This window comes from Pan troglodytes, chromosome 10, assembly GCF_028858775.2.
Source record: "Pan troglodytes isolate AG18354 chromosome 10, NHGRI_mPanTro3-v2.0_pri, whole genome shotgun sequence".
NCBI classification, from domain to species: Eukaryota; Metazoa; Chordata; class Mammalia; order Primates; family Hominidae; genus Pan; species Pan troglodytes.
Window position 1 is genome coordinate 74,623,946 of NC_072408.2, and position 27,992 is coordinate 74,651,937.

At 35.6% G+C, this 27,992-nt stretch overlaps 1 protein-coding gene across 2 annotated transcripts in view; it reads right to left on the minus strand.

The window, feature by feature from the left end:
* Positions 1 to 27,992, minus strand: part of LOC749254 (solute carrier organic anion transporter family member 1B3) — a 107,527-nt gene that overhangs the window by 12,691 nt on the left and 66,844 nt on the right. For both annotated transcript variants that reach the window (XM_063785885.1, XM_016923823.4), the window contains exons 10-15: positions 26,447 to 26,611; positions 24,744 to 24,939; positions 23,362 to 23,527; positions 20,776 to 20,960; positions 5,807 to 5,871; positions 2,838 to 2,955 (exon numbers count right to left, since the gene is read on the minus strand). In XM_063785885.1, coding sequence (XP_063641955.1) covers positions 2,838 to 2,955; positions 5,807 to 5,871; positions 20,776 to 20,960; positions 23,362 to 23,527; positions 24,744 to 24,939; positions 26,447 to 26,611 — 895 coding nt within the window. The remainder of the gene's footprint in view (positions 1 to 2,837; positions 2,956 to 5,806; positions 5,872 to 20,775; positions 20,961 to 23,361; positions 23,528 to 24,743; positions 24,940 to 26,446; positions 26,612 to 27,992) is intronic.

Genomic DNA, 27,992 nt, shown 5'->3' on the forward strand with positions numbered 1-27,992 from the left:
TGCTGGGATTACAGGTGTGAGCCACCGCGCCCGGCCGGAAGTAACTAATTTTTTTTTTTTTTAGACAGAGTCTCGCTCTGTTGCCCAGGCTGGAGTGTAGTGGTGTGATCTCGGCTCACTGCAAGCTCCACCTCCTGGGTTCATGCCATTCTCCTGCCTCAGCCTCCCAAGTAGCTGGGACTACAGGCACCCACTACAATGCCTGGCTAATTTTTTGGTATTTTTAGTAAAGATGAGGTTTCACCGTGTTAACCAGGATGGTCTCAATCTCCTGACCTCATGATCCACCCGCCTTGGCCTCCCAAAGTGCTGGGATTACAGGCATGAGCCACCGCACCTGGCCAGAAGTAACTAACTTTTTAAAATTTAATAGGCTCATAGGTGGAAGGGACTTACCTTGTCTCAGAAGAGACTTTGAACTGTGGGCTTTTGAGTTAATGCTGAAATGAGTTAAGACACGGGGACTGTTGAGAAGGGTAACTGTATTTTGCAATATGAGAAGAACAGGAGATTTGGGAATGACCAGGGATTGAAAGATATGGTTTGGGTTTGTGTCTCTGCCCAAATTTCATGTTGAATTGGAGAAGGAACCTGGTTGGAGGTGACTGGATCTTGGGGGTGGATTTCTCCCTTTCTGTTCTCAAGATAGTGAGTGAGTTCTCATGAGGTCTGGTGGTTTAGAAGTGTGTGGCACTTCCCCCTTTGCTCTCTCCCTCTCTCTCTCCTGACACTAGGAGAAGACATGCCTTGCTTCCTTTTAGGCTTCTGCCATGATTGTGAGTTTTCTGAGGCCTCCAAGTCATGCTTCTTGTTAAGCCTGTGGAACTGGGAGTTAATTAAACCTCTTTTCTTCATGAATTACCCAGTCTCAGGTAGCTCTTCATAGCAGTGTGAGAATAGACTAATACATTGATTACTAATATTCCACTATATGAATGTAACATAGTTTACTTATCCATTTACCTACCGAAGGACATCTTCAATGCTTCCACTTTTTTATATTCAAGTACAGGTTTTTTTGTGGACATGTCTCCAACTAATTTATGTAAATACCTGGGAACATGATTGCTTAATCGTACAATAACTCTATTTGCTTTGTAAGAAAATTTCACTCTGTCTTCCAACACTCCAGTACCATTTTACATCACCTCCAGCAATGACAGGAAATTCCTGTTTCCCATTCTTGCTAGCATTTGATGTTTGCATTGATTTTTTTTTTTTTTTTTTTTTTGAGATGGAGTCCTGCTCTGTCGCCCAGGCTGGAGTGTGCAGTTGGTGATCTCAGCTCACTGCCACCTTCACCTCCCAGGTTCAAACAGTTGTCCCACCTCAGCCTCTGAAGTAACTAAGATTACAGGCATGTACCACAATGCCTGGCTAATTTTTTTTTGTATTTTTACTAGAAATAAGGTTTCACCATGATTGTCAGGCTAGTCTCGAACTCCTGGTCTCAAGTGATCTGCCTGCCTCAGCCTCCCAAAGTGCTAGGATTACAGTTGTGAGCCACTGCATCCGGCCTGTTTTTGTGGATTTTTAAGAGATCCTTATATACATAGGACATTTGGTTGTGTCTATCTCTGAATTATAAATTCTTCTAATTTACCCCTTGCTGTTGAACTTTGCTTACAATACGTTGTGTAATGCAGTTTTTAAAATATTTTATTATCTGTTCTTGTTCTCTTTCTCTTTTTAAATAAGCATAGTCACTTACAGGTAGTTTTGTTTCTTCACCCTCCTCTCACTCTCCACCCACAAGTAGGCTCCAGTGTCTATTGTTCCCTTCTTTGTGTCCATATGTACTTAATGTTTAGCTCCCACTTACAAGGGAGAACACGCGATATTTGGTTTTCTGTTCATGCATTAGTTCAGTTAGGATTCAACATCACTAATTATTAGAGAACTACAAACCAAAACTACAATCAGATACCATCCCACACAAGTCAGAATGGCTATTTTTAGTGGGTCAAAAAATAACAGATACTGAAGACGTAGTGGAGAAAAGGGAACGCTTATACACTACTAGTGGGAATGTAAATTAGTTCTGTCATTGTAGAAAGCAGTCTGACGATTTCTCAAAGAACATAAAACAGAATTACCATTCAACCCATCAGTCCTATTATTGGGTATATACACAAAGCAATATAAATCCTTTCACCATTATTTTTCTATTATACTTTCAGGCATTTGGGTCATACTTACAAACACATTTATTCTTCCTAGATAATTAAAAGAAATTCTACTATGAGTAGTTCTAATACTTATAGTTTCAGAAATCAAATTTATATATTGATCAATATATAAATTACAAATTAATGCTTCTATAAGAGGTAAGGTACAATTGCAGCAGCTTTTTGTTTCTTCCAGATAATCTAGTTGTCTTAATGTCACTTGCAGGATACTTCTGCCTATGAATAGAAGAGTAATGAAACTTTGTTTTTCCATTTCTTTCCTCAATTACCATATAACCAGAGCTGCAGCTGGTCATTCTGTGTCTTCCTGGAGAAGCCAGTGGGAGAGAGCTTTGTAATCAAAAGAGATTCAAGTACAAATCCTAGCTGTATTTCTTTTAGTTGTGCAATTTTTGACAAGTTACTCATTATTCTTCAATCTTGTTTTCTTCATATTTAAGGAAAAAGGAGGAATATATACATTTCCTACAGTTTCTATGAGTATTAAAATGAGATACCAGAATGCTTGATACAATAGTGAATACAAAGTAATTGTTCACTAAATGGTAGCTATCATTAATATTACGATCACACTAAAAATGCTATATCTTAGACATTAACATAGACAAAGAAAAAATCTATTAATGAAATGTGTTTATGACAACTTACCCAAAAAATACGGAATTATATATCCTACAAGCCCCTTGTGCTCCACAGCTGTTGGTGGACCACTTCATACATGTTTTATCAATCAGAGCCCCAAAATATATTGGAGCTAGAATTCCTCCTGCAACATGAGATAAAAAGATATCAATCCAAGTGAAATGCTTCAAATGTAACTGAGCGATAGTCGATATTGATACATTTTGGATTAATACAAGTTTAAAGTTTTGGGAAATTATTCCATTGGTTTGGCCTACATCCACCAAGGAATCAAAATTATTAGAAATCGCAAAGGCTTAAATCATATGGTAATGTCACAGATGTATTTGATCTACTCTACTCTTCTCTCCCTATATACAGGGGGAAGAAAGAGTATTATATGCCTATATACTCTGTTCTTCCTACAATACCTATTAACTTAAGTCTGATTGGTAAAAAGGGGAATGTTGTTAGTAAAACATGAAAGTTATGTTGGTTCATATGGAATTTTTCTTAGGCAAGAATGGCTGGATTACTGACAGTTAAATTATAACTTCTTGAGAAAAGGAAAAGCTCTCATCTAAACTGCTGTAAAGGCAGGAGATTTTAATACTATTTTAAGATAATTAAAAAGTAAATGCTTACACCAGGATTCCCTCCCCAGAGAAGTTCAGGCCCAGCTTCAAGGGGTGCTCAGCTATTGGCCAGTTTTACTTCCTTCTAGGCTCAGAGCCCAATTCTCTCTTTCTTAGTGCCATTAGAGCCCACAATTCAGCATTTTCTCTCCATTGATTTTATGCACTTTTTAATACCTCCTAAAGCAACCTGGGCTGCAGGTTAGGGTCTCCGTTGCTAAATTTTGTTTCTGTTAGTGGTCTGTTAGTGCACAATGGTGCATATATTTTCAGTGGTCTGTCCCAAAGTCAATTTTTATTTGTAGTGCCTGATTTCGATGACTGTGAGGCATTCCAGGGATACATATGTTGTTTATAGGAGAAGTATAAATTCTGAGATTAACTCCTAGTTTTAAGAATAGGTAATTTGTTCAAAATTTTGAGGGACATCATAGTAGAGAGCTATCATTCAGATGGCAGAACTGAAGCATACAAGATTTTACTTTGTTCCTGTTCTGTTTTGTGATTCATACTTTTCAGATTTTATTTTGTCACAAAAAATGACAGTGATTTATACATGAATGTTTTACCAATTCATTTTACTTTTAATCATTCTCAATTTTCTGAGACTGAGAAATAGTAGAATCACAAGGGAATGTTGTCTGAGGCCAATGCATCTGAAGCAAACTGGTACTGAGATAATGGGTGAGAAATTTGCAGATTTCAAAAAATCACAGCGACCCTTAGAAAAATAAAAAAAAAAATAGATGCCAACAATTTATTTTCTTCACGTTATGCCACTGGTTTAAACAAACTTTGTGAAGTAAATGTTTTAAGTAACAAACTTTGTCTTATTAGAATTGTAAATCTTCTGATAACCTATTTTCTAAATACCTCTTTTAGTTTAATACACTATATAGGTCTTCTACCATTTACACATATATCATATTTAAGACAATTGTTCATGAATTGGAAGTTTGCTACCAAGTGTGGATGTTTCCCACAGAAGCATTTAGGGTCCATTGTGCCATATATTGGACATAACAAAATTGGATGTTCACAATTAGAATGGCAAAATTCAAATTTTTTTCTATTTTATGTTGCTTAAACAATGTCTTCTATTGTCATAGTCTCATTTCAACATATCAGAAGGAGTCCTAACTACCCAGATGCTATTTTCAGCCTCTGTGGCCCAGGTTCCAGGAGTGAGGTATCTTCTCTGAATCTGGAGGTAGAGAACTGCCAAGATTACAGAGGCTGGAAGATTAGGGACACAGAAAGGGACGGCTAGGATGGAGGCAATGCAACCCTGCAGCATCTTCATCTTCTCTCTCCTATTCCTTTTATATTTCCTTTTACATTTCAGGATCTGTGACCTTCTCACCGAATACACTTCATGTACAACTTCTTCACGGTAATTTGGCCATAGAGTTATACTTTTTCCTTTCCTTGCAAGGGTCCCAGAAACTGACCCCTCCCACTTCCTTTTCCTTCTGCCATCAGTGGTTACCTATGGACCATAATCAGTCCTCTGCACCAATCCCTAGATGAATGATGCCCTTTTCCTACTTCCCAGGAATAAGCACATAATGTTTACAATTCTTACAAAGGACCACTCACAGAGGTTAGACTAGACATTATTTAACAACAAGTATCTGTGCAGTAAAAAAGGCAAATGGCAATAAGGGACAAAGGTTCATTTCCTAAATCTTTTCTCATCACTTTTGAATATTTAGAAATAGGCCTTTAGCCTCTAGAGTCTAAAATCCTACCCTTGCCACCATAAACCACAATTTTCTGAGCTTTCTTTTATTCAGGACATCCTCATAATCCAACAAGCCTAGTTCTAGAGTATGAATTTTCATTCCCTTTTGCATTAACTCCTGCTAATGGTTAGCTGTCCAGCCATAGAGGACCAGGCAGTGGGAAATGGCACAGTGAATGTCAGCTTCTGTTGTTCTAGACAACCTCAGCCTGACCAGATTCCCAGGGTTCCCAAGCTACTTTAGGGCTGTCCTAAGTAATGTCTCCATTTGGAAGGAAGGTCCTCCACTCTGCATATACCTGGGAGAAATATTCTTATTTTCCTGAAAGAAGGAAAACCTCAGAGACCACCTATCTTTCTGTTTCTGTTAGAAAGAATATAATATAAATATGATGATTCCTTGCTCTTAACAGATTGACTCTAACTAGAATTAACATCAAATTATCTTTTAGACCACTCAATTTTCCTGTTCCTTTTTATTTTCATTTATCACAAAATAGAAATGATTCTTATTCTTTTTTATACAGTCTTATAGTTGAAAATTAATTGCATTCAGTCTTTAATATTTAACATTAATATTTATATGTTAAAATGTATAATCTATATATTTGTCATACCTAGTGTTCTTATAACCATTGAGTGGAAACCCATTGCAAGTGCTTTCAATTCAGGTTGAACAATCCTGAAATATGATAAAGGCAAAGAAATAATACATGTCATTAAAAAATCAAACTGAGTTAATATCAAAACATTTATCAGCATCATTCCTCTCCCTGGTAGAATGAATACTCTTAAGTGAATTTCCCACATTATATAAAGTTACATTTTCAACTGTTTTAAAAGGTAAACACCTGAGTGATAATAATAATAATTTCTTTATTTATTAAATGCTTTATGATTTCAAGGCAGTTTAACAAATATGTTCACATTTGATCCTTATGAAAATCCTATAAGAAAGTGCTTGGAATAGACTTTATTATGCTTATGAAGAAAATGATTTTGTGTGGACTATTTAGTCAAGGTACCTCCTATTAAAGGATTATATACTTTTATCCAGGAGTAATTCTTAGCAGACCTCTTTTTACCACCTTATTTCTGTCATCAATGTTAACAGAATAGCTTATTAATATGATTCGTAAATTATATTATACAACCAGAAGGGTCAAAAAACTTTTCTGTATTCTAGTGTCTAATGTATTTGACTGTCACATTAAAGCTACAGAGCATATTTGTATCCTCACTTGGAAATTCACTCACTCTTACATTTCTACAATTCCATTTTTCTGTGTTCAATAAACTGATGACACTACCATCCCTGTGATAACTTAGTACATACCAAGAGAAATGAAATTATCTTTCATTAGTAAAGGAGGAGAGTTGGGATGAGGTGGATGACTGTGGCTCAAATAACCCACTTTTACTGAAATGTTGAATTAACTGATAAAAAGGGTTTTTTTCTTCTCGAAGTGTTGGATGGTTTTTTTCAGAGAGCTAAGTAACCACCATCAATCAAGAAACATTCACTAAGCACCTACTAAGAGATACCATGCTAGTTAATATTCTTGAAAGTAAATAGACAAATTATGCTTTCTCTCATCCAAATGACTTGTAGAAGTATATCACTTAATCTCTCTTAGCCTCAGTTTCCTTGTTTGCTAAGTGGGCATGATAATGCTTATCTCATATGTTATAAGAATCCAACACAATGAGCTAGCACTCTAAACCTCAGTTTCATGTACACATATTTGCCTCTATACCTTGCCAGAGAACTGCCATTTATTGAGATTCTGAGAAGAATTCAATAGCGCTTATAAAATTTTAAAAGACAAAAACTAAATTAAACATAATACATTGAAAGTTAAACCTAAAATAGTTATCTATTAGGAGAGACAATAAACAGAAAGTGTGTTTTGGCCCTGCTTTGACAAAGGACAGCAGCACTTTGTTAGCACAGCTGAGGGCACAAAACTACACTGAGGACAATGAATCTGATACGATTTGGCTCTGTGTCCCTACTAAAATCTCATCTTGAATTTTACTCACATAATACCCACGTGTTGTGGGAGGGATCCGGTGGGAGATAACTGAATCATAGGGGCAGGTCTTTTCTGTGCTGTTCTCATGATAATAAGTCTCACAAGATCTGATGGCTTTGTAAGTCAGAGTTTTCCTGCACAAACTCTCTTTGCCTGCCTCATCCACATATGATGTGACTTGAGCCTCCTTGCCTTCCACCATGATTGTGAGGTTTCCCCAGCCACATGGAACTATAAGTCATATTAAACCTCTTTCTTTTGTAAATCGCCCAGTCTCAGGTATGTCTTTATCAGCAGCATAAAAACAAACTAATACAGTAAATTGGTACCGGTAGAGTGGGACGTTGCTAAAAAGATACCTGAAAATGTGGAAGTGACCTTGGAACTGGGTAACAGGCAGAGGTTGGAACAGTTTGGAGGGCTCAGAAAAAGACAAGAAAATATGGGAAAGTTTGGAACTTCCTAGAGACTTGTTGAATAGCTTTGGCTAAAAGCCTGATAGTGATATGGACAATAAGGTCCAGGTTGAGGTGGTCTCAGATGGAGATAAGGAACTTGTTGGAAACTGGAGCAAAGATGATGCTTGTCATATTTTAGTGAAAAGACTGGCAGTATTTTGCCCCTGCCCTAGAGATTTGTGGAACTTTGAACTTGAGGGAGATGATTTAGGGTATCTGTCAGAAAAAATTTCTAAGCAGCAAAGCATTCAAGAGGTGACTTGGGTGCTGTTAAAGGCATTCAGTTTTATAAGGGAAGCAGAGCATAAAAGTTTGGAACATTTGCAGTCTGACAATGTGATAGAAAAGAAAACCCCATTTTCTGAGGAGAAATTCAAGCTGGCTGCAGAAATTTGAATACCTAAGGAGGAGCTGAATGTTAATTCCCAAGACAATGGGGAAAATGTCTTTAGGACATGTGAGAAGTCTTCATGGTAGCCCCTCCCGTCAAAGGCCTGGAATCCTAGGAGAAACGGTTTCCTGGGCCAGGCCCAGGGTCCTGTGCTATGTGCAGCCTAGGGACTTGGTGCCCTGCATCCCAGCTGCTCCAGCTGTGGCTGAAAGGGACCAATGTAGAGCTTGGGCTGTGCCTTCACATGGTGCAAGCCCCAAGCCTTGGCAGCTTCCATGTGGTGTTGAGCCTGTGGGTGCACAAAAGTCAATAATTGAGGTTTGGGAACCTCTGCCTAGATTTCAGAGGATGTATGGAAATGCCTGGATGCCCAGGAAGAAGTTTGCTGCAGGGACAAGGTGCTCATAGAGAACTTCTGCTAGGGCAGTGTGAACAGAAAATGTCAAGTCAAAGCCATCACACAGAGTCCCTACTGGGGCACTGCCTAGTGGGGCTGTGAGAAGAGGGTCACCATCCTCCAGACCCCAGAAGCTGTCAGTAGATCCACCAACAGCTTGCACCATTCACCTGGAAAAGCTGCAGACTCTCAATGCCAACCCGAGAAGGCAGCCAGGAGGGAGGCTATACCCTGCAAAGCCACAGGGATAGAGCTGCCCAAGACTACGGGAACCTACCTCTTGCATCAGTGTGACCCAGATGTGAGACATGGAGTCAAAGGAGATCATTTTGGAGCTTTAAGTTTTGACTGCCCTGCTGGATTTCAAACTTGCATAAGGCCTGTAGCCCCTTTGTTTTGGCCAATTTCTCCCATTTGGAAAGGCTGTATTTACCCAATGCCTGTACCCCCATTGTATCTAGGAAGTAACTAGCTTGCTTTTGTTTTTACAAGTGCATTGGTGGAAGGGACTTGACTTCTCTCAGATAAGACTTTGGACTGTGGACTTTTGGGTTAATGCTGAAATTAGTTAAGTTTCTGGGGGACTGTTGGGAAAGAATGATTGGTATTGAAATGTGAGGACATGAGATTTGGAGGGGACAGGGGTGGAATGAAATGGTTTGGCTCTGTGTCCCCATCAAATCTCATCTTGAATTTTACTCACATAATTCCCACATGTTGTTGGAGGGACCCAGTGGGAGATCATTGAATCATGGTCTTTCCCATGCTGTTCTCATGATAGTGAATAAGTCTCATGAGGTTTGATTGCTTTATAATGCGTACTTTTCCTACACAAGCTCCCTTTGCCTGCTGCCACCCATGTAAGATGTGACTTGCTCCTCCTTGCCTTCCACCATGATTGTGAGGCTTACCCAGCCACGTGGAACTGTAATTCCAACTAAATCCTCCCTCTTTTGTAAATTGCTCAGTCTTGGGTATGTCTTTATCAGCAGCATAAAAACAAATGAATACAGAATCCATGCCTGCTATTTAGGAGGAAGTTTATTTCATAAAGAGATGGTCAAGAAGAAATCAGTAGAAAGGGGAGTTTAACTTATCTATTTAGTTATTACTCTCAAATATCAGATTTCTCAAAGGAGATTTTGGGAAGGGAGAGATTGCACTTCAACCCTGGTTGAGTTTTTTGACAATAGCCTGACATGTATTTTTCACTGTACTTGATTTTCAGAAGTTACACTTTGTCGGTATACTACACACACAAGGTAAACTGAAATTTGTTATTGAGCTGTATTTTCACCCAGGGGAAGGGGTAGCATGCAGGAGACTTGGGGGGACTTGCAGACAGGGAGGATATTTTCCTAAGAGCTGGCCTGAAATCTTCAACAATTCAGTGGAGATGATGAATGTGTGTGATATGGTAATATTCATATACAATAACAATCACACACACTCACCCCTACATCCACATGCATGCACACTCACACTACTTCTTGCCTGCTCATACTCACATCCTCACTGATCTGCACACGCTCGCGCATGGTTATCATGTAAGTTATTTACCACTGTAGTGTGACTCCTGCTTTACATATGATATTGAGCAGCTGGCACCTCTCTCAGGATGAATTCATCACAAAAGGCACCCTAAGAAGTTAAATGTGCTATTTCATTTAATTGTTTAATTTAAGAGATTTCATTTACATTGATCCTCTGTTGTTCTTTCTAATGACAATCAACCATCATGACCTGCTGTTTCTTGAGGTAATTTCCAGTTAGACCTAATGAAACCCTAACAATAGATAGCACAGGTAGGGAATGCTTGTTTTCCTGTTTGCAAAAGACTGAAGAAAAGCTCTAATTTATTGTGTATATGAGCTAAATCTTTTCTAGCTAAGCCACTAAAATGCAGTTTTTTAAAAAATTCTGAAACATTACCCTCCTTTGGGCCTTTTCAATTGATGTTTTGTTTGTCATAAACTTACATCATGCCTCACATCCTGTCACCAGCAGAATGTCAAGATTTTGAGATCCTGTCTGGGTACCAAGGCTCTCATTCCACATGGATTACTACATCTCTTAATCCCACTCACTCTCTTACTCTTTTTCCATTACTCAAACCCTTTCATTTTTCCCAGGGAAACTCATATTTGTTACCAGCAAAATATTTAGTTCCTACATTCTTTGTAGCCCTTTCACTTTCTTGTTCTAAACAAAGCCTGGCTTACTCCCAATGACACTCCATGTAACTCTCTCCTGTAGGCTTTTTCCTTCCACAACCTCCACATCAATGGGCCTGAAATGTAGAAGTTCTCATTGATCTTTCATTTTTACCACTTCCAGATCTGAGTCTTTCTTCTGACAGACCTCTAGGTCCCAAGAAGAAGTGCACCACCCTACCATACTATTCTCTAACCTCCTTGTTGAAGTTAGCTATAGAATGGCACATCACAACTCTCATCATTTCTTGACAATTTTCATTCCAAACTCCCTGTCATTTTTGTGAAAATTATTTCTGCCCTTTTTCCTAGTTATTTTAGGAAATATAGATCATATAGATTATGCTCCCAATGTTCTCTGGCCTTTCAGTTTCTTGACCTCTTTTCTGGAAAGTCTTCCACCCACAGTCAGTTCATCAGTACCCACTTTTAAAATTCTCCATTTTGGCCATCCCAGTCCTCATAACTACCTCCTAAGTTTTAAATTTACTCCCTTTAATATATCTGTTACAAGAAGCTCCAGCCCTAGCTCTTTAGGCTATGATTCCCCTAACCTCTTCACAGGTCATATCTAGTTTTACCTCTTCACTTCCTTTCTCATCATGATCTTTTGTTATAATTGCTCATCTGCATATATTCTGTAAATTTTTGTCCATCTCATCCTTTACTGTACTAGACAAGCAAAAATGCTTTCATCTAATCCTCTGCCTTCTCTGAACCTATATACAAAGAGCTGCATCCCTGGAGGAAATAATTCAAACATCTCACTGTGCTCACTTTAAATTCATAAGCACAGACATTCAGGGGGCCTCCAGGGCAATTGTCCAATATTCTACTAGTCCATTTTCCCTGTCAGTATATTTCTTTAATCTTCAGGATTACTAGTTCACATTTTCTGATCTAAAGACTCTTTCTTTTCTTCCTCCTCTTTCTCATCTGATTACATTCCTTTTTTATAACAAAGAAAGTAGAAGCAGCAGAAAAAAGTTCAATATTCTTCATCACTACAGGTACACATTTACCTGCCTTTTACCCACATAAAAAATTTCCCTTCTTGTACAGAGAAAAACTCTGTGTCCTGGTTAATCTCTTTTCATCTTCCTCTGTAATTGCTTTCCCTCTTTTCTGCATTGTCAGTTTCCTTCATCTCTACTGATGATTCTCATCAGTATGTAAGCATGCTATTACGTCTAGCATTGAACATAAACAGAAGTTTTATTCCACAACTTTGCTATCAACCACAACTTTTGTCTGTTTCTTTTGTAGCACTACTCCTGAAAATAACTTGCTGTGCTGACTGTTGCACTTCCCTTTCTGGCATTTTCTCTCTATCCTCTTCAATATAGCCTGTTAGATCCTACATAACACACATTATAGCCACATTTTCAAATGGAAAAAAACCTAATTCAAACAAAATAAATTCAAAATAAGGAGAGATAGCCTATCTAAGTTAGAAAGAACCAGAGAAAGAATTCTGGAAGTATAAAGAAGATAGATTGTTAAAGGTCCAAAGGACCACAGTGACTCTTGAGCTATTAATCCAAACCAAAATAAAATCTTTGATATGCTGATAAAGAATCAAAAGATTGATTCTAAAGAAGTCTTCAAGAAATAAGACCTTCAAGTAATATGGGATTATGTAAAGCTTGAGATCCAAAAGAAAGTTGAAAATTACCAAAAATAAATGAAAAAAATAACATAGGGTATAAAAGAAGAGAAAGATTTTATTACGAGAAGCAGACACAACTTCTAAAAATTAAAAATGTATTGAAGGGACTGCAAAATACTTCTGAAAGCTTTAACAATAAGCCAGACCAAGCAGAATAAACAATTTCAGGGACTGCAAAATACTTCTGAAAGCTTTAACAATAAGCCAGACCAAGCAGAATAAACAATTTCAGAGCTAGAAGACAGGTCTTTCAAATAAACTTGGTAGGAAAAATACATAGAAAAGTAAATTGAAAAACCTAACAGAGCCTTCAGGACATATGGGATTACGGAATGCATCCAAACTTATGAATCATTGGTATTCCAGAGGGAGAAGAAGAAAAAGTTAAAAGTGTGGGAAACTTGTTTGAAAGAATAACTCCCAAAAACTTTCCTGACTTACTACAGATCCAGACATCCAAATATAAAAAGCTCAGGTGATTCCTGTGAGACGCATTGCAAGAATAACCAGCACAAGACATATAGTCATCAGACTACTCAAAGTCAACATAAATTTAAAAATCTTAAACGTGGCAAGAGAGAGGTATCTAATTACCTGTAAAAAGAATCCTATCAGACTAACAACAGACTTCTCAGCAGGAATCTTACAAGCCAAAAGAAATTAGGGTCTTATTATCAGTCTCTTAAAGAAAAAAAAAAAATGCCAGCCAAGAATTTTGTATCCTGCTCAACTAAGACTTATAATTCAAGAAGAAAAGTAGTACTTCCCAAATAAGCAAACACTAAGGGAATTTGTCGCAAACAGACTGACTCTACAAGAAAGGCTTGAAGGAGTTCTAACATATAGAAATGAAAGAGCAATACTTATCATTATGGAAACACACAAAGTATAAAACTTACAGATCTTATTTTAAAATTGCCTAATTGAGACTGCAAAGCAATTAAGAAATAATTAACAATATTATAGAAACAACCCCTCAAAAATCAATACTGACCTTATATATAAATATACTAAACACTCTTCTTAAAAAATATAGTCTGGCAGAATGAATTTTTAAAAATCCAACTATATGCTGCATACAAAAAACCCACCTAACTCAAGTAACTGGTAAAGACCTTTTCAGACTCAAACCAAAGGGGTGCAAAAAGACATTCTATGAAAATACAAACCAAATCTGAGCAGAAGTAGTTATACTGGCATTAGATAAAACAAATTTCAAATCAAAAACCATAAATAATGACAAAGAAGGTTATCATATAAAGGATCAATTAAACAAGAAGATATAACAATTCCAAACATATAAACCCAACATTGGAGCACCCCAATTCATAAAACAAACACTACTGGGCCTAAGGAAAACAAAATAGACAGCAATACAACAGTAGTGGGGTCTTTCAATAATCCACTGACAGCACTAGGCAGATCATGGCAGCCAAAAATTGACAAAGAAACTTTTACAATGGACATTAGACCCAAAGGATCTGACAAACATTTTACAGAACATTTTACAGAACATTTTACCCTACAACCTCAGAATATACATTCTTCTCATGTACACATGCAACATTTTCAAAAACTGACCACATGCTATGCCAAAAGGCAATACTCAATGATTTTTTTTAAAAATCAAAATAATATCAAGTACCTTTTCAGAGTACAGTGGAATAAAAATAGAAATTAGTACCTAGAAGAATTCTCAACACTACACAAATACATGAAAATTAAATAGCCTGTTCCTGAACAATTATTTGGTCAATAATGAAATCAAGGCAGATTTTTTTTTTAATTGAAATGAGGCTGGGTGTGGTGGCTCACACCTGTAATCCTAGCACTTTGGGAGGCTGAGGTGGGTGGATTACTTGAGATCAGGAGTTTGAGACCAGCCTGGCCAACATGGTGAAACCCCGTCTCTACTACAAATTAAAAAAATTAGCTGGGTGTGGTGGCACAGGTCTTTAATCCCAGCTACTAGGGAGGCTGAGGCCAGAGAACCGCTTGAACCCAAGAGGTAGAGGTTGCAGTGAGCCAAGATTACACCATTTCACTCCAGCCTGGGTGACAGAGTGAGATTCTGTCCCCAAAAACAAAAAAAAATTAAGAAAATGAAATGAATGAAAATAAAGACACAACATACCAAAACCTCGGAGATACAACAAATCAGTGCCAAGAGGGAAGTTTGTAGCATTAAATGCCCACAACAAAAAGACAGAAAGATATAAAATTAACAATCTAATATCATGTCTCACAGAACTAGTAAAACAAGAATAAACTGCACCCAAAGCTAGCAGAATATAGTAAATATCAAAGAAAAAATCTAAATGAAATTTGGGCAAAAAAATTACAAAGGATCAGTGAAATAAAAAGTTGTAATTTGAAAATATAAGTAAGATAGATAGCTTACTAGTAGCTTAACCAAAAAGAAAGAAGATTCAAATAAGGACAATCAGAAATATTACTGGTGTCATTAAAACCATTACCACAGAAATATAAAAGAGCATCAGAGACTACTATGACCATCTCTACATACACAAACTGGAAAACCTAGAGGAAATGAATAAATTCCTGGAAACGTACAACCTCACACGTTTGAACCAGGAAGAAACAGAAATCCTTAACAGACCAATAATGAGTAATTAAATTGAATTAGTAATAATAATTTAAAAATCTCCTGATAACAACAACAAAAAGATGAACTTACAGCCAGATTCTACCAAACCAAAAAGGAAGAAATGATACCAATTCTACTAAAACTATTCCAAAAAATCAAGTGGGAAGGAATCCTCTTCAACTAATTCTATGAAGTCAGCATCATGCTGATACCAAAGCCAGGCAAGTAAATAACAAATAAAAGAGAAAACTACACATTAATATCCCTGATGAACATAGATCCAAATATCCTAAAAAAAAAAAAACAAACTCTAGAAAATAAAATTCAGCAGCACATAAAAAGGTTCATCACAATGAAAAGTGGACTTTTTCCTGAAATGCAAGGATGGTTCAACATATGCGAATCAAAAATGTGATTCACAAAATTAACAGAAATCTTTTTTCAAAAAGCATATGATAAAATAAATTGATGCAGAGAAAACATTTGATAAAATCCAGCATCCCTTTATGATAAAAACACTTACCAAACTAGGCATAGAAGAAACATACTTTAAAATAATAAAAACCATGTATATGACAAACCACAGTCAATAACATACTGAATGGGGGAAAATTGTAAGCATTACTTCTAAGAATGGACCCAAGATGAGGATGCCCACTTTCACTACTCCTATTCAACACAGTATTGGAAGTCCTATCAGGAACAATCAGGTAAGATAAAGGAATAAAAGGTCTCCAAATGGGAAAAGAAGAATTTGAATTATTCCTCTTCACTTATGATATAATCTCACACCTAGAAAACCCTAAAAACTCCTCTGAAAGCCTCTTAGACTTGATAAACTACTTCAGTAAAGTTTCAGGATACAAAACCAATGTACAAAAATTAGTACCATTTCCATACAACAATAATGATCAAGCTCAAAATCAAATCAACAACTTAATCCCATTCACAATGGATATAAAAAAATAGTAATACATTTAAACTAAGAGGTAAAAAAGTCTCTACGAGGAGAACTACAAAACACTGATAAAAAAGTCATATATGTCACACAAAAAAATAGAAAAAATCCTACGCTCATGAATTGGAATAATGAATATTGTGTAAAATGATCATCCTGCCCAAAACAATCTACAGATTCAACACAATTTTTATGAGATTACCAATGTAAATCCTAAAATTCATACGGAAACAAAAAAGTCTGACTAGCAAATCCATCCTAAGCAAAAAAATGAAGCTGAAGGTATCACATTACCTGACTTCAAATTATACTACACGGCTATAAGCCAAAATAAGAGGGTACTAGTATAAAAATAGACACATAGATCAATGGAACAGAATGGAGAAGCCAGAAATAAAGCCACATACCAACAACATACTGATTTTTGACAAAGTAACAAATATATATACAGTGAGGAAAGGACATCCTATTCAATAAATGGTGCTGGGAAAATTGGAGAGCCATATACACAGACATAAAATTGAACCCGTATCTCTCACCATATATAAAAATTAACTGAAAAAGGATGAAAGACGTAATTGTAAGGCCTGAAACTATAAAAGTCCTAGGGGAAAACCTAGGAAAACCTTTTCTGGACAATGGTCTAGGCAAAGAAATTATGACTACACCCTCAAAAGGAAATGCAACAAAATAATACACCAATGGAACTTAATTAAACTACAAAACTTTTGTTCAGTAAAAAAAAAAATAATAATAATCAACAGAGTATACAGACAAACCACAGAATGGGAGAAAATATTTGCAAACAATGCATCTGACAAAGGGCTAATATCCAGAATCTACAAGAACTCAAACAACTCAATAAAAAAAAAGAAAAAAACCTCATTAAAAAGTGGGTAAAGGACATGAACAGACACTTTGCAAAAGAAGACATACAAATGGCCAATAAATATATAAAAATGCCCAACATCACTAATCATCAGAGAAATGAAAATTAAAACCGTAATGAGATATCATCTTATACTCATCAAGATAGCTATTATTACAAGGTCAAAAGTCAAAAGATGTTGGTGAAGATGAAAAGAAAAATGAATGCTTATACACTGTTGGTGGGAATGTAAATTAGTAAAACCTCTACGGAAAACAGTATAGAGATTTCCTGATGACCTAAAAATTGAACTACCATTTAATCCAGGAATCTCACCACAGGGTGTCTACCTAAAGAAAAAGAAATCATTTTATTAAAAAGACAACTGACTTGTATGCTTATCTACAGCACTAGTGACAAAAGCAAAGTCATGGAATCACTCTAAATTTCCATTCACTGATAATTAGATTAAAAATTTTGTATATATGTATACACTATGGAATACTAGTGAGCAATTAAAAAGTGAAATCATGGATAGAATGTGGATAGAATGTGGATAGCAATGTGGATAGAAATGGAGGCCATTATCCTGAGTGAAATGATTCAGAAACAAAGTAAAAAATGCATGTACTTACTTTGATGTGGGAGCTAAACAATGGGCACACAAGGACTTACAGAGTGGAATAATTGACACTGGAGACCCTAAAGTGTGGGAGGGTGGAAGGGAGTGGGAGGGAAGAAATACTATCTATTGAATATAAAGTACACTATTCGGGTGATGGGAACATTAAACCCCAGACTTTACCACTGCACAATATAATCCATGTTTCACAACTACAATTTTATCTCTAAATCCATAAAAATGAAAAAATTTAAAACAACCAAAACAGCCTTTTTTTCACCTCCCATCTTCATGCACTAGTTTTGTTTAGGTTAATAGTGATGAGCATATAATGAAATCCAATGGTCACTTTCTAGTCCATAACTCCTGTGAACTCTCAACAGGCCTTGACATAGTTTCTTTATTCACTGCTTCTTCATATATTCTTCACTGTGCTTCAAGGACATGATCCTTTCCCAGTTTTCCTCATAACTCATGGGACCTCCTCAGTTTCCTTTAGTGTCTTCTCTTTCTATTATTAATCGCTAAAGTTAGAGTGCCTGTTGTTCCTAGGATGTAGTTTCTATCTGTACCCAGTCCCTAGAAGATCTCAATGTGGCATTGGATTTAAATAGCATCTGTGTATTGCCAACTCTAGATTTGTGTCTATGGCTTTAATGATTTTCCTAAATGGTGGATTCTACATATGGCATTGTTGGTAGATACCTAACAGGCAGCTCAGTTTTACAGGGATATAAGAAATTTTGCTTTTCCACTTCCTCCAAACTACCCTTCCTTAGTATTTCCCCTTTTGTTCAACAGTATCACCATCTTTCCAGAGCTCAGGCCAGAACCTTGGGATCATCCTTAAATTATCTTTGTCACATGCCACATTCAATCAACCAGCAAATCATATTGGCTTTGCCTTAGAAAACAAAACAAAACAAAGAATGAAGCACAAATATCTTCCCACTTCCTTTATCATAACCATGCTCAATAATACCTCATTGTGAAGAATGATCATACCCTTTTGTTTTCCCTGATTTCATTCTTGTCTTCCAAAAACACAAGTCATGCACAGTCAGAGTGATCTTCTCATTAGGTAAGCCTTAAGCATTAGGTAATACTAATGCTTAAACCCTCTGGGGCTTCTGAACACACTTAGAATAAGCTCCAAAGCCTTTCCTGTGAACAATATAATCTGGATCACGCTAGCTCTGTCACTGTACTTCGTACCTCTTTTCCTCACACACTTTTTTCTAACCTTGTATGTATCAAGTATGCTCCACCCAAGGGCCTTTGTCTTTGCTCTACCTTGCCTAGCTTGTTCCTTTCCTGTCCTCATTTAGCATGGCTTGTAGCTTCTCTCTTCATCTTTTCATTTAGGTCTCTTGTCATATAACTTTCACAATATCTGAACTAGCATCTCTTACCTATCCCCACTTTTTCTATTTTCTGACTCTGATTTATTTTTCTTTCTAGTGCTTCACATTTACCCTGTTTTACATATTTACTTGCTTATTTGTTTATTAGTTCTTCTATATATATCCACTCCCTGTACCCAATCCCCACTGGATGCTAATGAAGTTTTATCATTTTCGTTCACATTTGCATCCTCAGTGCATGGATTTGTGGCTGACACACATAATGAATATGTACTGGATGAGTAAATGTCTACACTCCTGCTGAGTCTAGTTTTAGCAATAGCCTTATGATGCAAGCATTAGAAAATCATTAATAAAATGAAGTTTGTATTTTTATTCTCCAGTCAGCTTCAGAAAACTTTTCTTCAAAGGAAATCAAAGGCAGGTGAGAAATTAATAAATGCTCTGATAAGTGGTAATGTTGATTTAATCACTTTTTATTCAGATAAAATATAACTATCATCAAGAATGGAATAATGTTTTTAAAACTCTCCTTTTCTCATGAAAAGGTTTCAATTAAGAAGCTAAAACATGTTGAGAGGCAAACTAGTATGAAATTATGAAGTGAATTTTTATAAGTTAATGAATCTGTAATTTGGAAATATAGAAGGCTTCTCCTTCTGAATTGACATTTTATATTAAGATGAAGCTATACTTGTGGAATATTTATGGTATGAATTTAAGAAAATTTGCAGGCAGGGTGAAAATTTAACAACTGTAAACTGACTTAGTTTACAGGTTTATATTCATATTAACAAAAGTTAAAACACATTGTTGGTTGCTTTTTTTTTTTCTACCATGTCATGCTGTTGGCTGGCCATGTACTTACGATCAACTAGTAAGTTTTAAAAGTACAATTAGGTGTTACCCCAGGTCACTCTACTTATCATGTATATTTTTAAGATCTACACGCATGTCTTTACATGTTTCCCGTTTTAGGTGATTGCGTGCTTATTTTGGCCAGTAGGGCACACATTATCTGCTTCCCCCCAACTCTCCAAACATCATCTGCCACACCCCTCTCACTCAGTGTGTTCCAATAAACTGGCTTCTTTTCATTCCTCAAAAATTCTAGCTCTTTCCTGTCTTAAGGAAACAGCACCTAGACCCTCTCCCTGAAAGCCCTTCATTTGGCTTTTTCTTTACATCTTTAGATGTAATGTCACTTCTTTTGAGATGTACTCTGGGAGTCTTTCCCCTCACATCCCCTTACTTTAATCCTAAATTTAGTTTCTCTTTTTATTCCTTTAATTGGCAGTCTTTTTCCTTATTAAGACAAACAGCAATTTGTAATTATGTGTTTATTTTTATACTTATTTGTCTCACATCAGTCTTGTCATTTTCTAAGCTGTGAGAAAACAAGTACCTTATTGGTTTTACTTACTAGGAAATATTCTTCATCGAACATCATATCCTGTCTAAATAACTGTCCAATAAGTGAAAAAAGGAATGAATTATTTACACATATTTTTCTTAGGCCCTACAAGGGTATCATGAAATACCAGGTCAAAAGCCATGCTGTGGGTGAATTGAAAGCATTAGAATTTCATTACAAACTGAAGTTTGTATTTATACCTGGTTGCTAAATGTTTTCTTTCAATGAAATCAACAGATGATTTACTCTTAACTGGCTCATTAGGATGCAATGCAACTCAAAATTAAAAGTTCTTTTACAATCACACAAAGATTCTCCTACAATCAAGGCAATTGTCAATCAGTGTGTGCCTTAAGATTTTTATTAAAGAGAAGAAAGTATAGAGCCTAGATTTGACAATGGAAGTATTAGAGACAAAAATTATTAATGATGTTACTGAAAGATCAAAATAATTCTAAGAAAATGCATTCTCAAAGAATTAAAAATTGACAAAATATGAATTTGAGCTCAAAATACAGAAAAATATGCCTATCATTAGGTGTGTTTTAGTCTAATATACATGACAATGTTTTACAGGATCATACTTACTTCACAGTCAACAAGATAAATGTGGTACCTCCTGTTGCAGAGAACAAAGAGTTTATGATTTGAATTGCAACATAGATGAAAAATTTCCTTGTACAAGTATTATCTCTTGGGCATTCACCCAAGTGCGCTGAATAATTTCTGTTCTGGAGACCAGTTACTTCCACACAACTACAGTTATAAAACACCTAAAAACAGTTTTTGAAATATTAACAAATACATTTGCCAAATACAACAGGGCTATGAATACATTCCATTATATTTAAAGAAGTCTCAAACTAAAATATTTACAGTTTAAAAAATGTTATAAAAATATAGTTGCTTAATAGTGAAGGCAAAATAGCTCCCTGAATTTAGGAGTTTAAGAAATTAGTATATGAAATTCTGTATATAATTTTTTCATTAATATACATTATTTAAAATATTTCTCTTCCACCCACATTTTCTTTCCAAAATACACATTCTTACTCTCTTTGGCAGGTTCTAAGTATTAGGGACTTACTCTGGGAAAGAACTACCAAAAGAATCCAGAAAATATAGTTTGAAAAGGGACAAAATCTAGCCACTCATGAAAATGGGACAGAGTGCAGAGGAAATAGAGCCAGGCAGAGGTGCCAGAATTCTATTTAAGCAGGCAAAAGCACATTCAAGACCATAATGACAGGTGACAAGATATAGTATATTATTACCAGAAAGGTTTAACACAAAAGAATGTGCTGGCTAATGGTTAGAATATAGAAGAGGAATATTAGGAAAAAGTAATTTTAGAGATCAGGCAGGCAGTGTATGTGGTCAGGTGGCTTTAATAAATTCTGCTCTGATTCTAGGCTAAAGATTTAAGTTCATCTTGAACCTACTACTGCTAAAGACTATTTACTGAAGGAGAACTTGTAAAAGAATTGGCCAGGCGTGGTCACTCGCACCTGTAATCCCAGCACTTTGGGAGGATGAGGCAGGCGTATCATGAGGTCACGAGTTTGCGACCAGCCTGGTCAACATGGTGAAACCCCGTCTCTACTAAAGATTTAAAAAAAAATTAGCCGGGTGTGGTGGTGTGAACCTGTAATCCCAGCTACTTGAGAGGCTGAGGCAGGAGAATTGCTTGAACCCAGGAGGTGGAGGTTGCAGTGAGCCGAGACCATGCCATTGCACTCCAGCCTGGGTGACAGGGCGAGACTCCATCTCAAAACAAAAAAAAAAGAATTTAAATCCATACTCGTATGGTTCAAGAGAGATTCCTTTTTTCCTTTTATTTTTTTTAATAGGAATAATATGGAGGAATCTTTTATGGAGCAAGCACATTGGCCAATGAAACCCAACTTTGATACAGAGAGCATTATTTTAACAATTTTACTGAGGATTTAGTAAAGGAACTTTGCAGTAGCCCCCACATGGCATAGCCATTGCCAATATTAAGATGATGTCTCCGTGAAGACAGAGCTCTCTTTAGGATACTAATGTCACCTCTCTTTCAGGTCTTCACTACTGGACAACACGGGACCAGGGATTAAATGGGGTACTCTTACTGAAAGATACTATAGCCGATGAATATAAGATGTGGGCTTTTAAGTATAGTCTTTGGGCCACAAATGTGCAAGTTTTACTAAAGTTGTAGCCTATCTTCAAGGAAACTAGGATGTTTTATTCTTCAAATTTCTCCATGCCATTTAATAATACATTGGTAGGATATTGGGCAAGGGAAAGATAGAAAATGTTTAGAATTGAAGCATGGAAGAGTGTGGTAGAGAGTCATAATCGCAGCTGACTATATTGCCAATGTTGGTAATAGGGAAAGGGCCTGAAAAATAGTTATGCAACTTGTGAGATGTTGAATTGATTGTAGGTATGGGGAACAGCATATCTAATTTCCAATCATTGGGAGTTACCCAGGATATTGGGAAAAACAGGATATGTGTCACACGGAAAAAAAAAAAGCCTTTGAGTTAAGAAAGAAATGGAATTTCCAATGGATATGTTGGCAATCAGTGAGTAGGATACTAAATTATACTGAGTAAAAGAAGTGCCAGCTTTGGGAACATCAAAATAGGAAATCAAGAATAGGGAATTCAAGTGAACATGAAGACTTGACTCATTTCTTGGAAAGTCCAAGGCCACAGTGAGTCCCTAGCTAAACTTATCAGTATGTATATATTAAAATGCAAATAGATTATTGTTCTCGTAAAGCAGGTAGTGCTGACAACAGGCTAACTCTGAACTTTCCCCTAACTTCCAAAGGGTAAAGTAATTCCAAATAATAAAAATCATGTGCTTTAGTCAAATGAGATGCTTCTTAGAGACCCTAAATGCATTCAAATTCTAACAGGTCATATTCTTAAAATCTCAAGAAAAAAAGTGAGTAATCTCTAATTAGAATTCAAGTAACAGAGAAGTCTGATTGTGTCCTAAGCAGAGTTTTATATGAAGCTTTGTTTATACTTCACAGCTATCACGAGGACAGATAATACTGGAATCTTTTTGTTTTATCTTTTTATTGGAGACCTTAGTTATAGGAAGATTTGATAAGTAATTATTAAATCAAATCTGTGATTTTGATTAAGGAGAGGAGAAAAAGTGAAAACTAATACTCACTGTATGCTTTTTAATACCACTTGAGGATTTGCATCCTGCTAGACAAGGTGACAGGTAAGTTATTCCATTGTTCCCACAGACTGGTTCCCACTGACTTTCATCACAATTGCACTCTGAGTTGCAATAAGAAAGTGGTACATCTACATGAGATGCCACTGAATTATTTCTGAAAATATATGATAGAAATATATCAAAAAAAGAGAAAGAGGAAGTAGAGAAAGAGCAGAAGAGGGAGACAAGGGGATAAGGAGAGGGGAAATAGAGGAGGAGGAAGAGAAGAGGAAAAGAGAAGAGAAATAAGAGAAAGGGTTTTCCTTTAATTAGATAGAGAAATTTGATTTGCTGATGTCAAAATGGCAATTTTTGTAATGCTTATTGACTTTTAACTCTCCTTCTTTACCAAGACATGACTTATGACCTAGAAAAAGTAAAACTTAAAAAAGAAATAAAAGAGGTTAGATAAGACTTAGACAAGAGGTCTTTATCATTCTATCAATGAAACTTTACATTATATAAGTAACTTCATTTTTCTGAGATTCAGTTTCTCTTCAGGGAGGTAATGGCATTAGATTGAGGTTCCTCTAAGCTCACTTTAAAATCCTCTGAATCTATGCATGTTAGTTAACATTGTTGAATTTTACAATCTATATTTTAACTACATAAAAAAAAAGATTTCAAAGCAGTTAAAACCGAACCTCTGAGGAATAAAAAATCAAGAATAATAGAATTAGTTGAAAAAGGATAAAAAATCTCTGCATATTTTCTGAATAAAACTATAATATTGTTTATACTGATTTACTTTATAATATAATTATAAATCATAAGATATAATTTTATATTATGACTAAAATTATAAAATGTTATTTGTATAATGTTTAAGCTTAAAGATTTTGTTTTGTAAAGATATGATAATTATTAAGGATTTATAAAATATCTTCAAATTAGTATAGAATTTAAATTAAAAATAAGGAGATTGATAATTTAGAAAATACATTATGAATAATTTTATTTAATGACATCTGATACCTCTAATAGCTCAAATTTGTGTCTTAATCTTAACATTGCTAGCCATATAATGTGTGTGTTTCTCTAAATCTCACTTTCCTATCTATAAAATTGGGGTAAAAGCGTCTACCACTCATTTTAATTACCCAGAAATTATAGGTATTATTATTTCAACCGATGTTGCTTTTCCTTAAGGAAGGAATAAAACAAATTTTTATTGTCTTAGGAAATGGACATTTTAAGAATTTGAAAATTGAAATTTCTCTCAATTAAAATAAAGTTTAATTACAATTGTTTTCTACCTTATTTTACTTGCACATAATCTTTTAATTTGATGGTTAACATATTACACAATTTATATAGCAATATATACAAACCCATCATAGGTCAAGGTTAGGCCGGCAACTGATTTGCTTTCACAGATTAGAGGGAAATATAGAAGTTGAAACAAGAAGGATATCATCGAAGTAAGAAATGAAAATTTGGCAATTCCAACTAAAGGCAATTTGAATTTTTTAATGATAAATCCTCCTAAAAACATTCCAGTTGCAACCGTAGGAATGGTTATGATTCCTAGAAATAAAAGAAGAGAAAAAAGCTATAACTATACGAATATGGTTTTTCTGATATGTCTTTATATATAAAACACAGTGTATATCAACCAAATTCACCCATTCTTATTTCTTTTAAGAGAAGGGTGGTGAACCTGGGAGGCGGAGCTTGCAGTGAGCCGAGATCGCGCCACTGCACTCCAGCCTGGGCAACAGAGCGAGACTCCATCTCAAAAAAAAAAAAAAAAAAAAGAGAGAGAGAAGGGTGGCACACTAGGGTGGAGGTAAGGGACAAGTATACACACATGAGAGACAAAAATAATTTATTTTGGCCAATTATGAGGGCTTGGCTTCCTCACAAGAAAAAGGCAGTGGCTAAGAATGTTTATGTGTCTAAAAAGGTTATTTCTATGAGGAGCTTTCTTTTTTTCTGGCAATCAACAACAAAAACAAAATCTTTCTTTCTCTGAGATTTCTATCCTATCATCTAAAAAATCCTTTATACATTTCTCAAAACAGAGTTTCAGTCCTCAATAACTCACTCCAATTTTGCCCAAAGCTTTAGAATTAAATTCTTGAATTAATATCTCTTTATTATTCATAAAAGACATATCTACCATGATATGATAAAAATATCTACATACAGGATTAAAAATGACTGATCCCTGTTACATTTTTTCCATTTCACAGTCCCGTAAGTGTTTTTAAAGGTGAAGATTCCTCTAACAAAAAATTCAAGCCAGGTTATTGGGAGTCAAAACTGAATCTTTTAAGTTTAAATCTGTCAGTTCAACAGGGAGATCATCCAGAAGCCGGTTCCAATGCTTCAGTACATTCATTTTCTAATTATTACTTTCCTATGTACATATGACCTAGATACATACCATTTGATACACTGTTTAACTCATCAAATACTTATCAAATTTCTACAAGGTTTCTACAATACTGGAGTTGTGGGAAAAGGGATATAAGATAACCTTTCCTTAATGAGAAGGTCTCAATATGACTTTGAAAATAGGTATTGTAGCAAAATAAACCTCTCTAAAATATGACATTTGTTTTGAATCATGCATATTTTGTAATGTATTTAAATTGATTCTCCTTCTGAAAATATTAATATTATGTCTTTTGTAAGTAGCTGAGGCCTTATTTCAGTCCATGAATTATAGGATTATAATGGTTATATTATAAAAGGGTTTGTCTCAGGATCTCAGTACTATACTATAAGATCCAATTATGCAGATACCACGTCTAAATGTTTTATTCACAAGCAATTTTTTTTCTTTAGAATTTCACCTATAGAATTAGGTGAATTTCACCTATAGAATTAAATTCACCTAACATGAGATGCAACTTCAAATGCAGAACAACGATGATATCACAAGATGGAGAAATTTTGTAAAGTTTGAGACATAATAAGATTACATTTAGTAAAATATAAAATCACCTTCATAATAAAATGTGACTTGGAACACAAGTACTCAGCAGTGTTTCATTTATCAAGCAAACAGGTAAAAAATATGTCTTACCCAACAAAAAGTTAGCATGAGATGCAGACTGACCATACTGTTGCTCCATATATTTAAAGACGTAAGTAAAAGAACCAATAAAGCTGCTTACTTGTAACAATGTCAAAAGCAGAAATATAACATACAGGGGATTGGTAAGGATGCTTTTCAAAGACTGGAAAAAACCTATAGAGTTATAAAAATAACATATTTCAATAATAAAATATATATTAATATCTGAATTTTGTAAATATAAGTTATATAAGACAAATGATTTGTGAGGCTTTCTAAGAGAGTCGCGACCTTTGCTCAAAATAAATGGAACATGTGAATTAACCAAATTGTTAAATTTTTGAGGTAAATAGGAACTCAGATGTCATCTAAACTGAACTTCTATACAATCATAACTCACTACAATGTTGATCCATTAAAAAATGGATCAATAAACAATTCAAGTGACATTACACTACTTGAGAGCAATTTGCTCAACTTTTGAACAGTTCTCATTGTTTACATGTTGTCTTTGTAATGAACTGGAATTTTCTTCGCTTTCTAATCAATTAGTCTTAGTTCTACTCAAGAATATATGGGATAAATCTAATTTTTTTTCTGACTATAGGTACTTAGTATTTTAACCATTCCTAATGAGCACCTAATTAAAATTCGCTTTACTATTCACGTCACTACCCTTAAAAAAACAGTTCATAATATAGAAAATGTTTACAGTTGCCCCTTTTTTTGCACCTTATTATCTTCTTTATTCTTTTTGGGCTCACAGTCAACCCTGGTCCTTATAGGTTTAGAAAATCCATTAATTGGCTGGGCATGGTGGCTCACGCCTGTAATCCCAGCACTTTGGGAGGCCAAGGCAGGTGGATTGTCTCAGCTCAGGAGTTCCAGACCAGCCTGGCCAACACGGTGAAACCCCGTCTCTACAAAAATACAAAAAATTAGCCGGGCATGGCAGTGTGTGCCTGTAGTCCCAGCTACTCGGGAGGGTGAGGCAGGAGAATTGCTTGAACCTGGGAGGTGGAGGTTGCAGTGAGTCAAGATTGCACCACTGCACTCCAGCCTGGGTGACAGAGCGAGACTGTCTCAAAAAAAAAAAAATTCATCAATTGTTATGGATTTGATTAAAGTAGAAACATAGCATAGACAAAATAAAAAATCCTTGATACGCTGTTTTTAGTATGCATGTTAAACTACAAAAACTTATCAATAATGTGCTGGTAAATGTTTAATAACAGATTCACTGGGAAACAAACTTGATTTGTGATATTTTTCAATTTCCATGGTAATACATGATGGTAAATTCTCCTACCATGGACAATTTCAAGCTACCAACGCAGCTGAAATTGAGCAATCCACTCTCACGAGTGAATATACAAGTCTCCAGCATCCATCCCATTGCTCTTGGGTTAGTGTGGTGGAGAGGAGAAAATAACAACAACAACAAAAAAGGTAAGTGAAGGAACTGATGAGAGAAAGAACATGGGTTACTTTGGAAAGTTTTTAAGTTTACTTCAATGAAAACTTTAAAAAGTGCCAAGGGTTTAAGTGTTGGTTG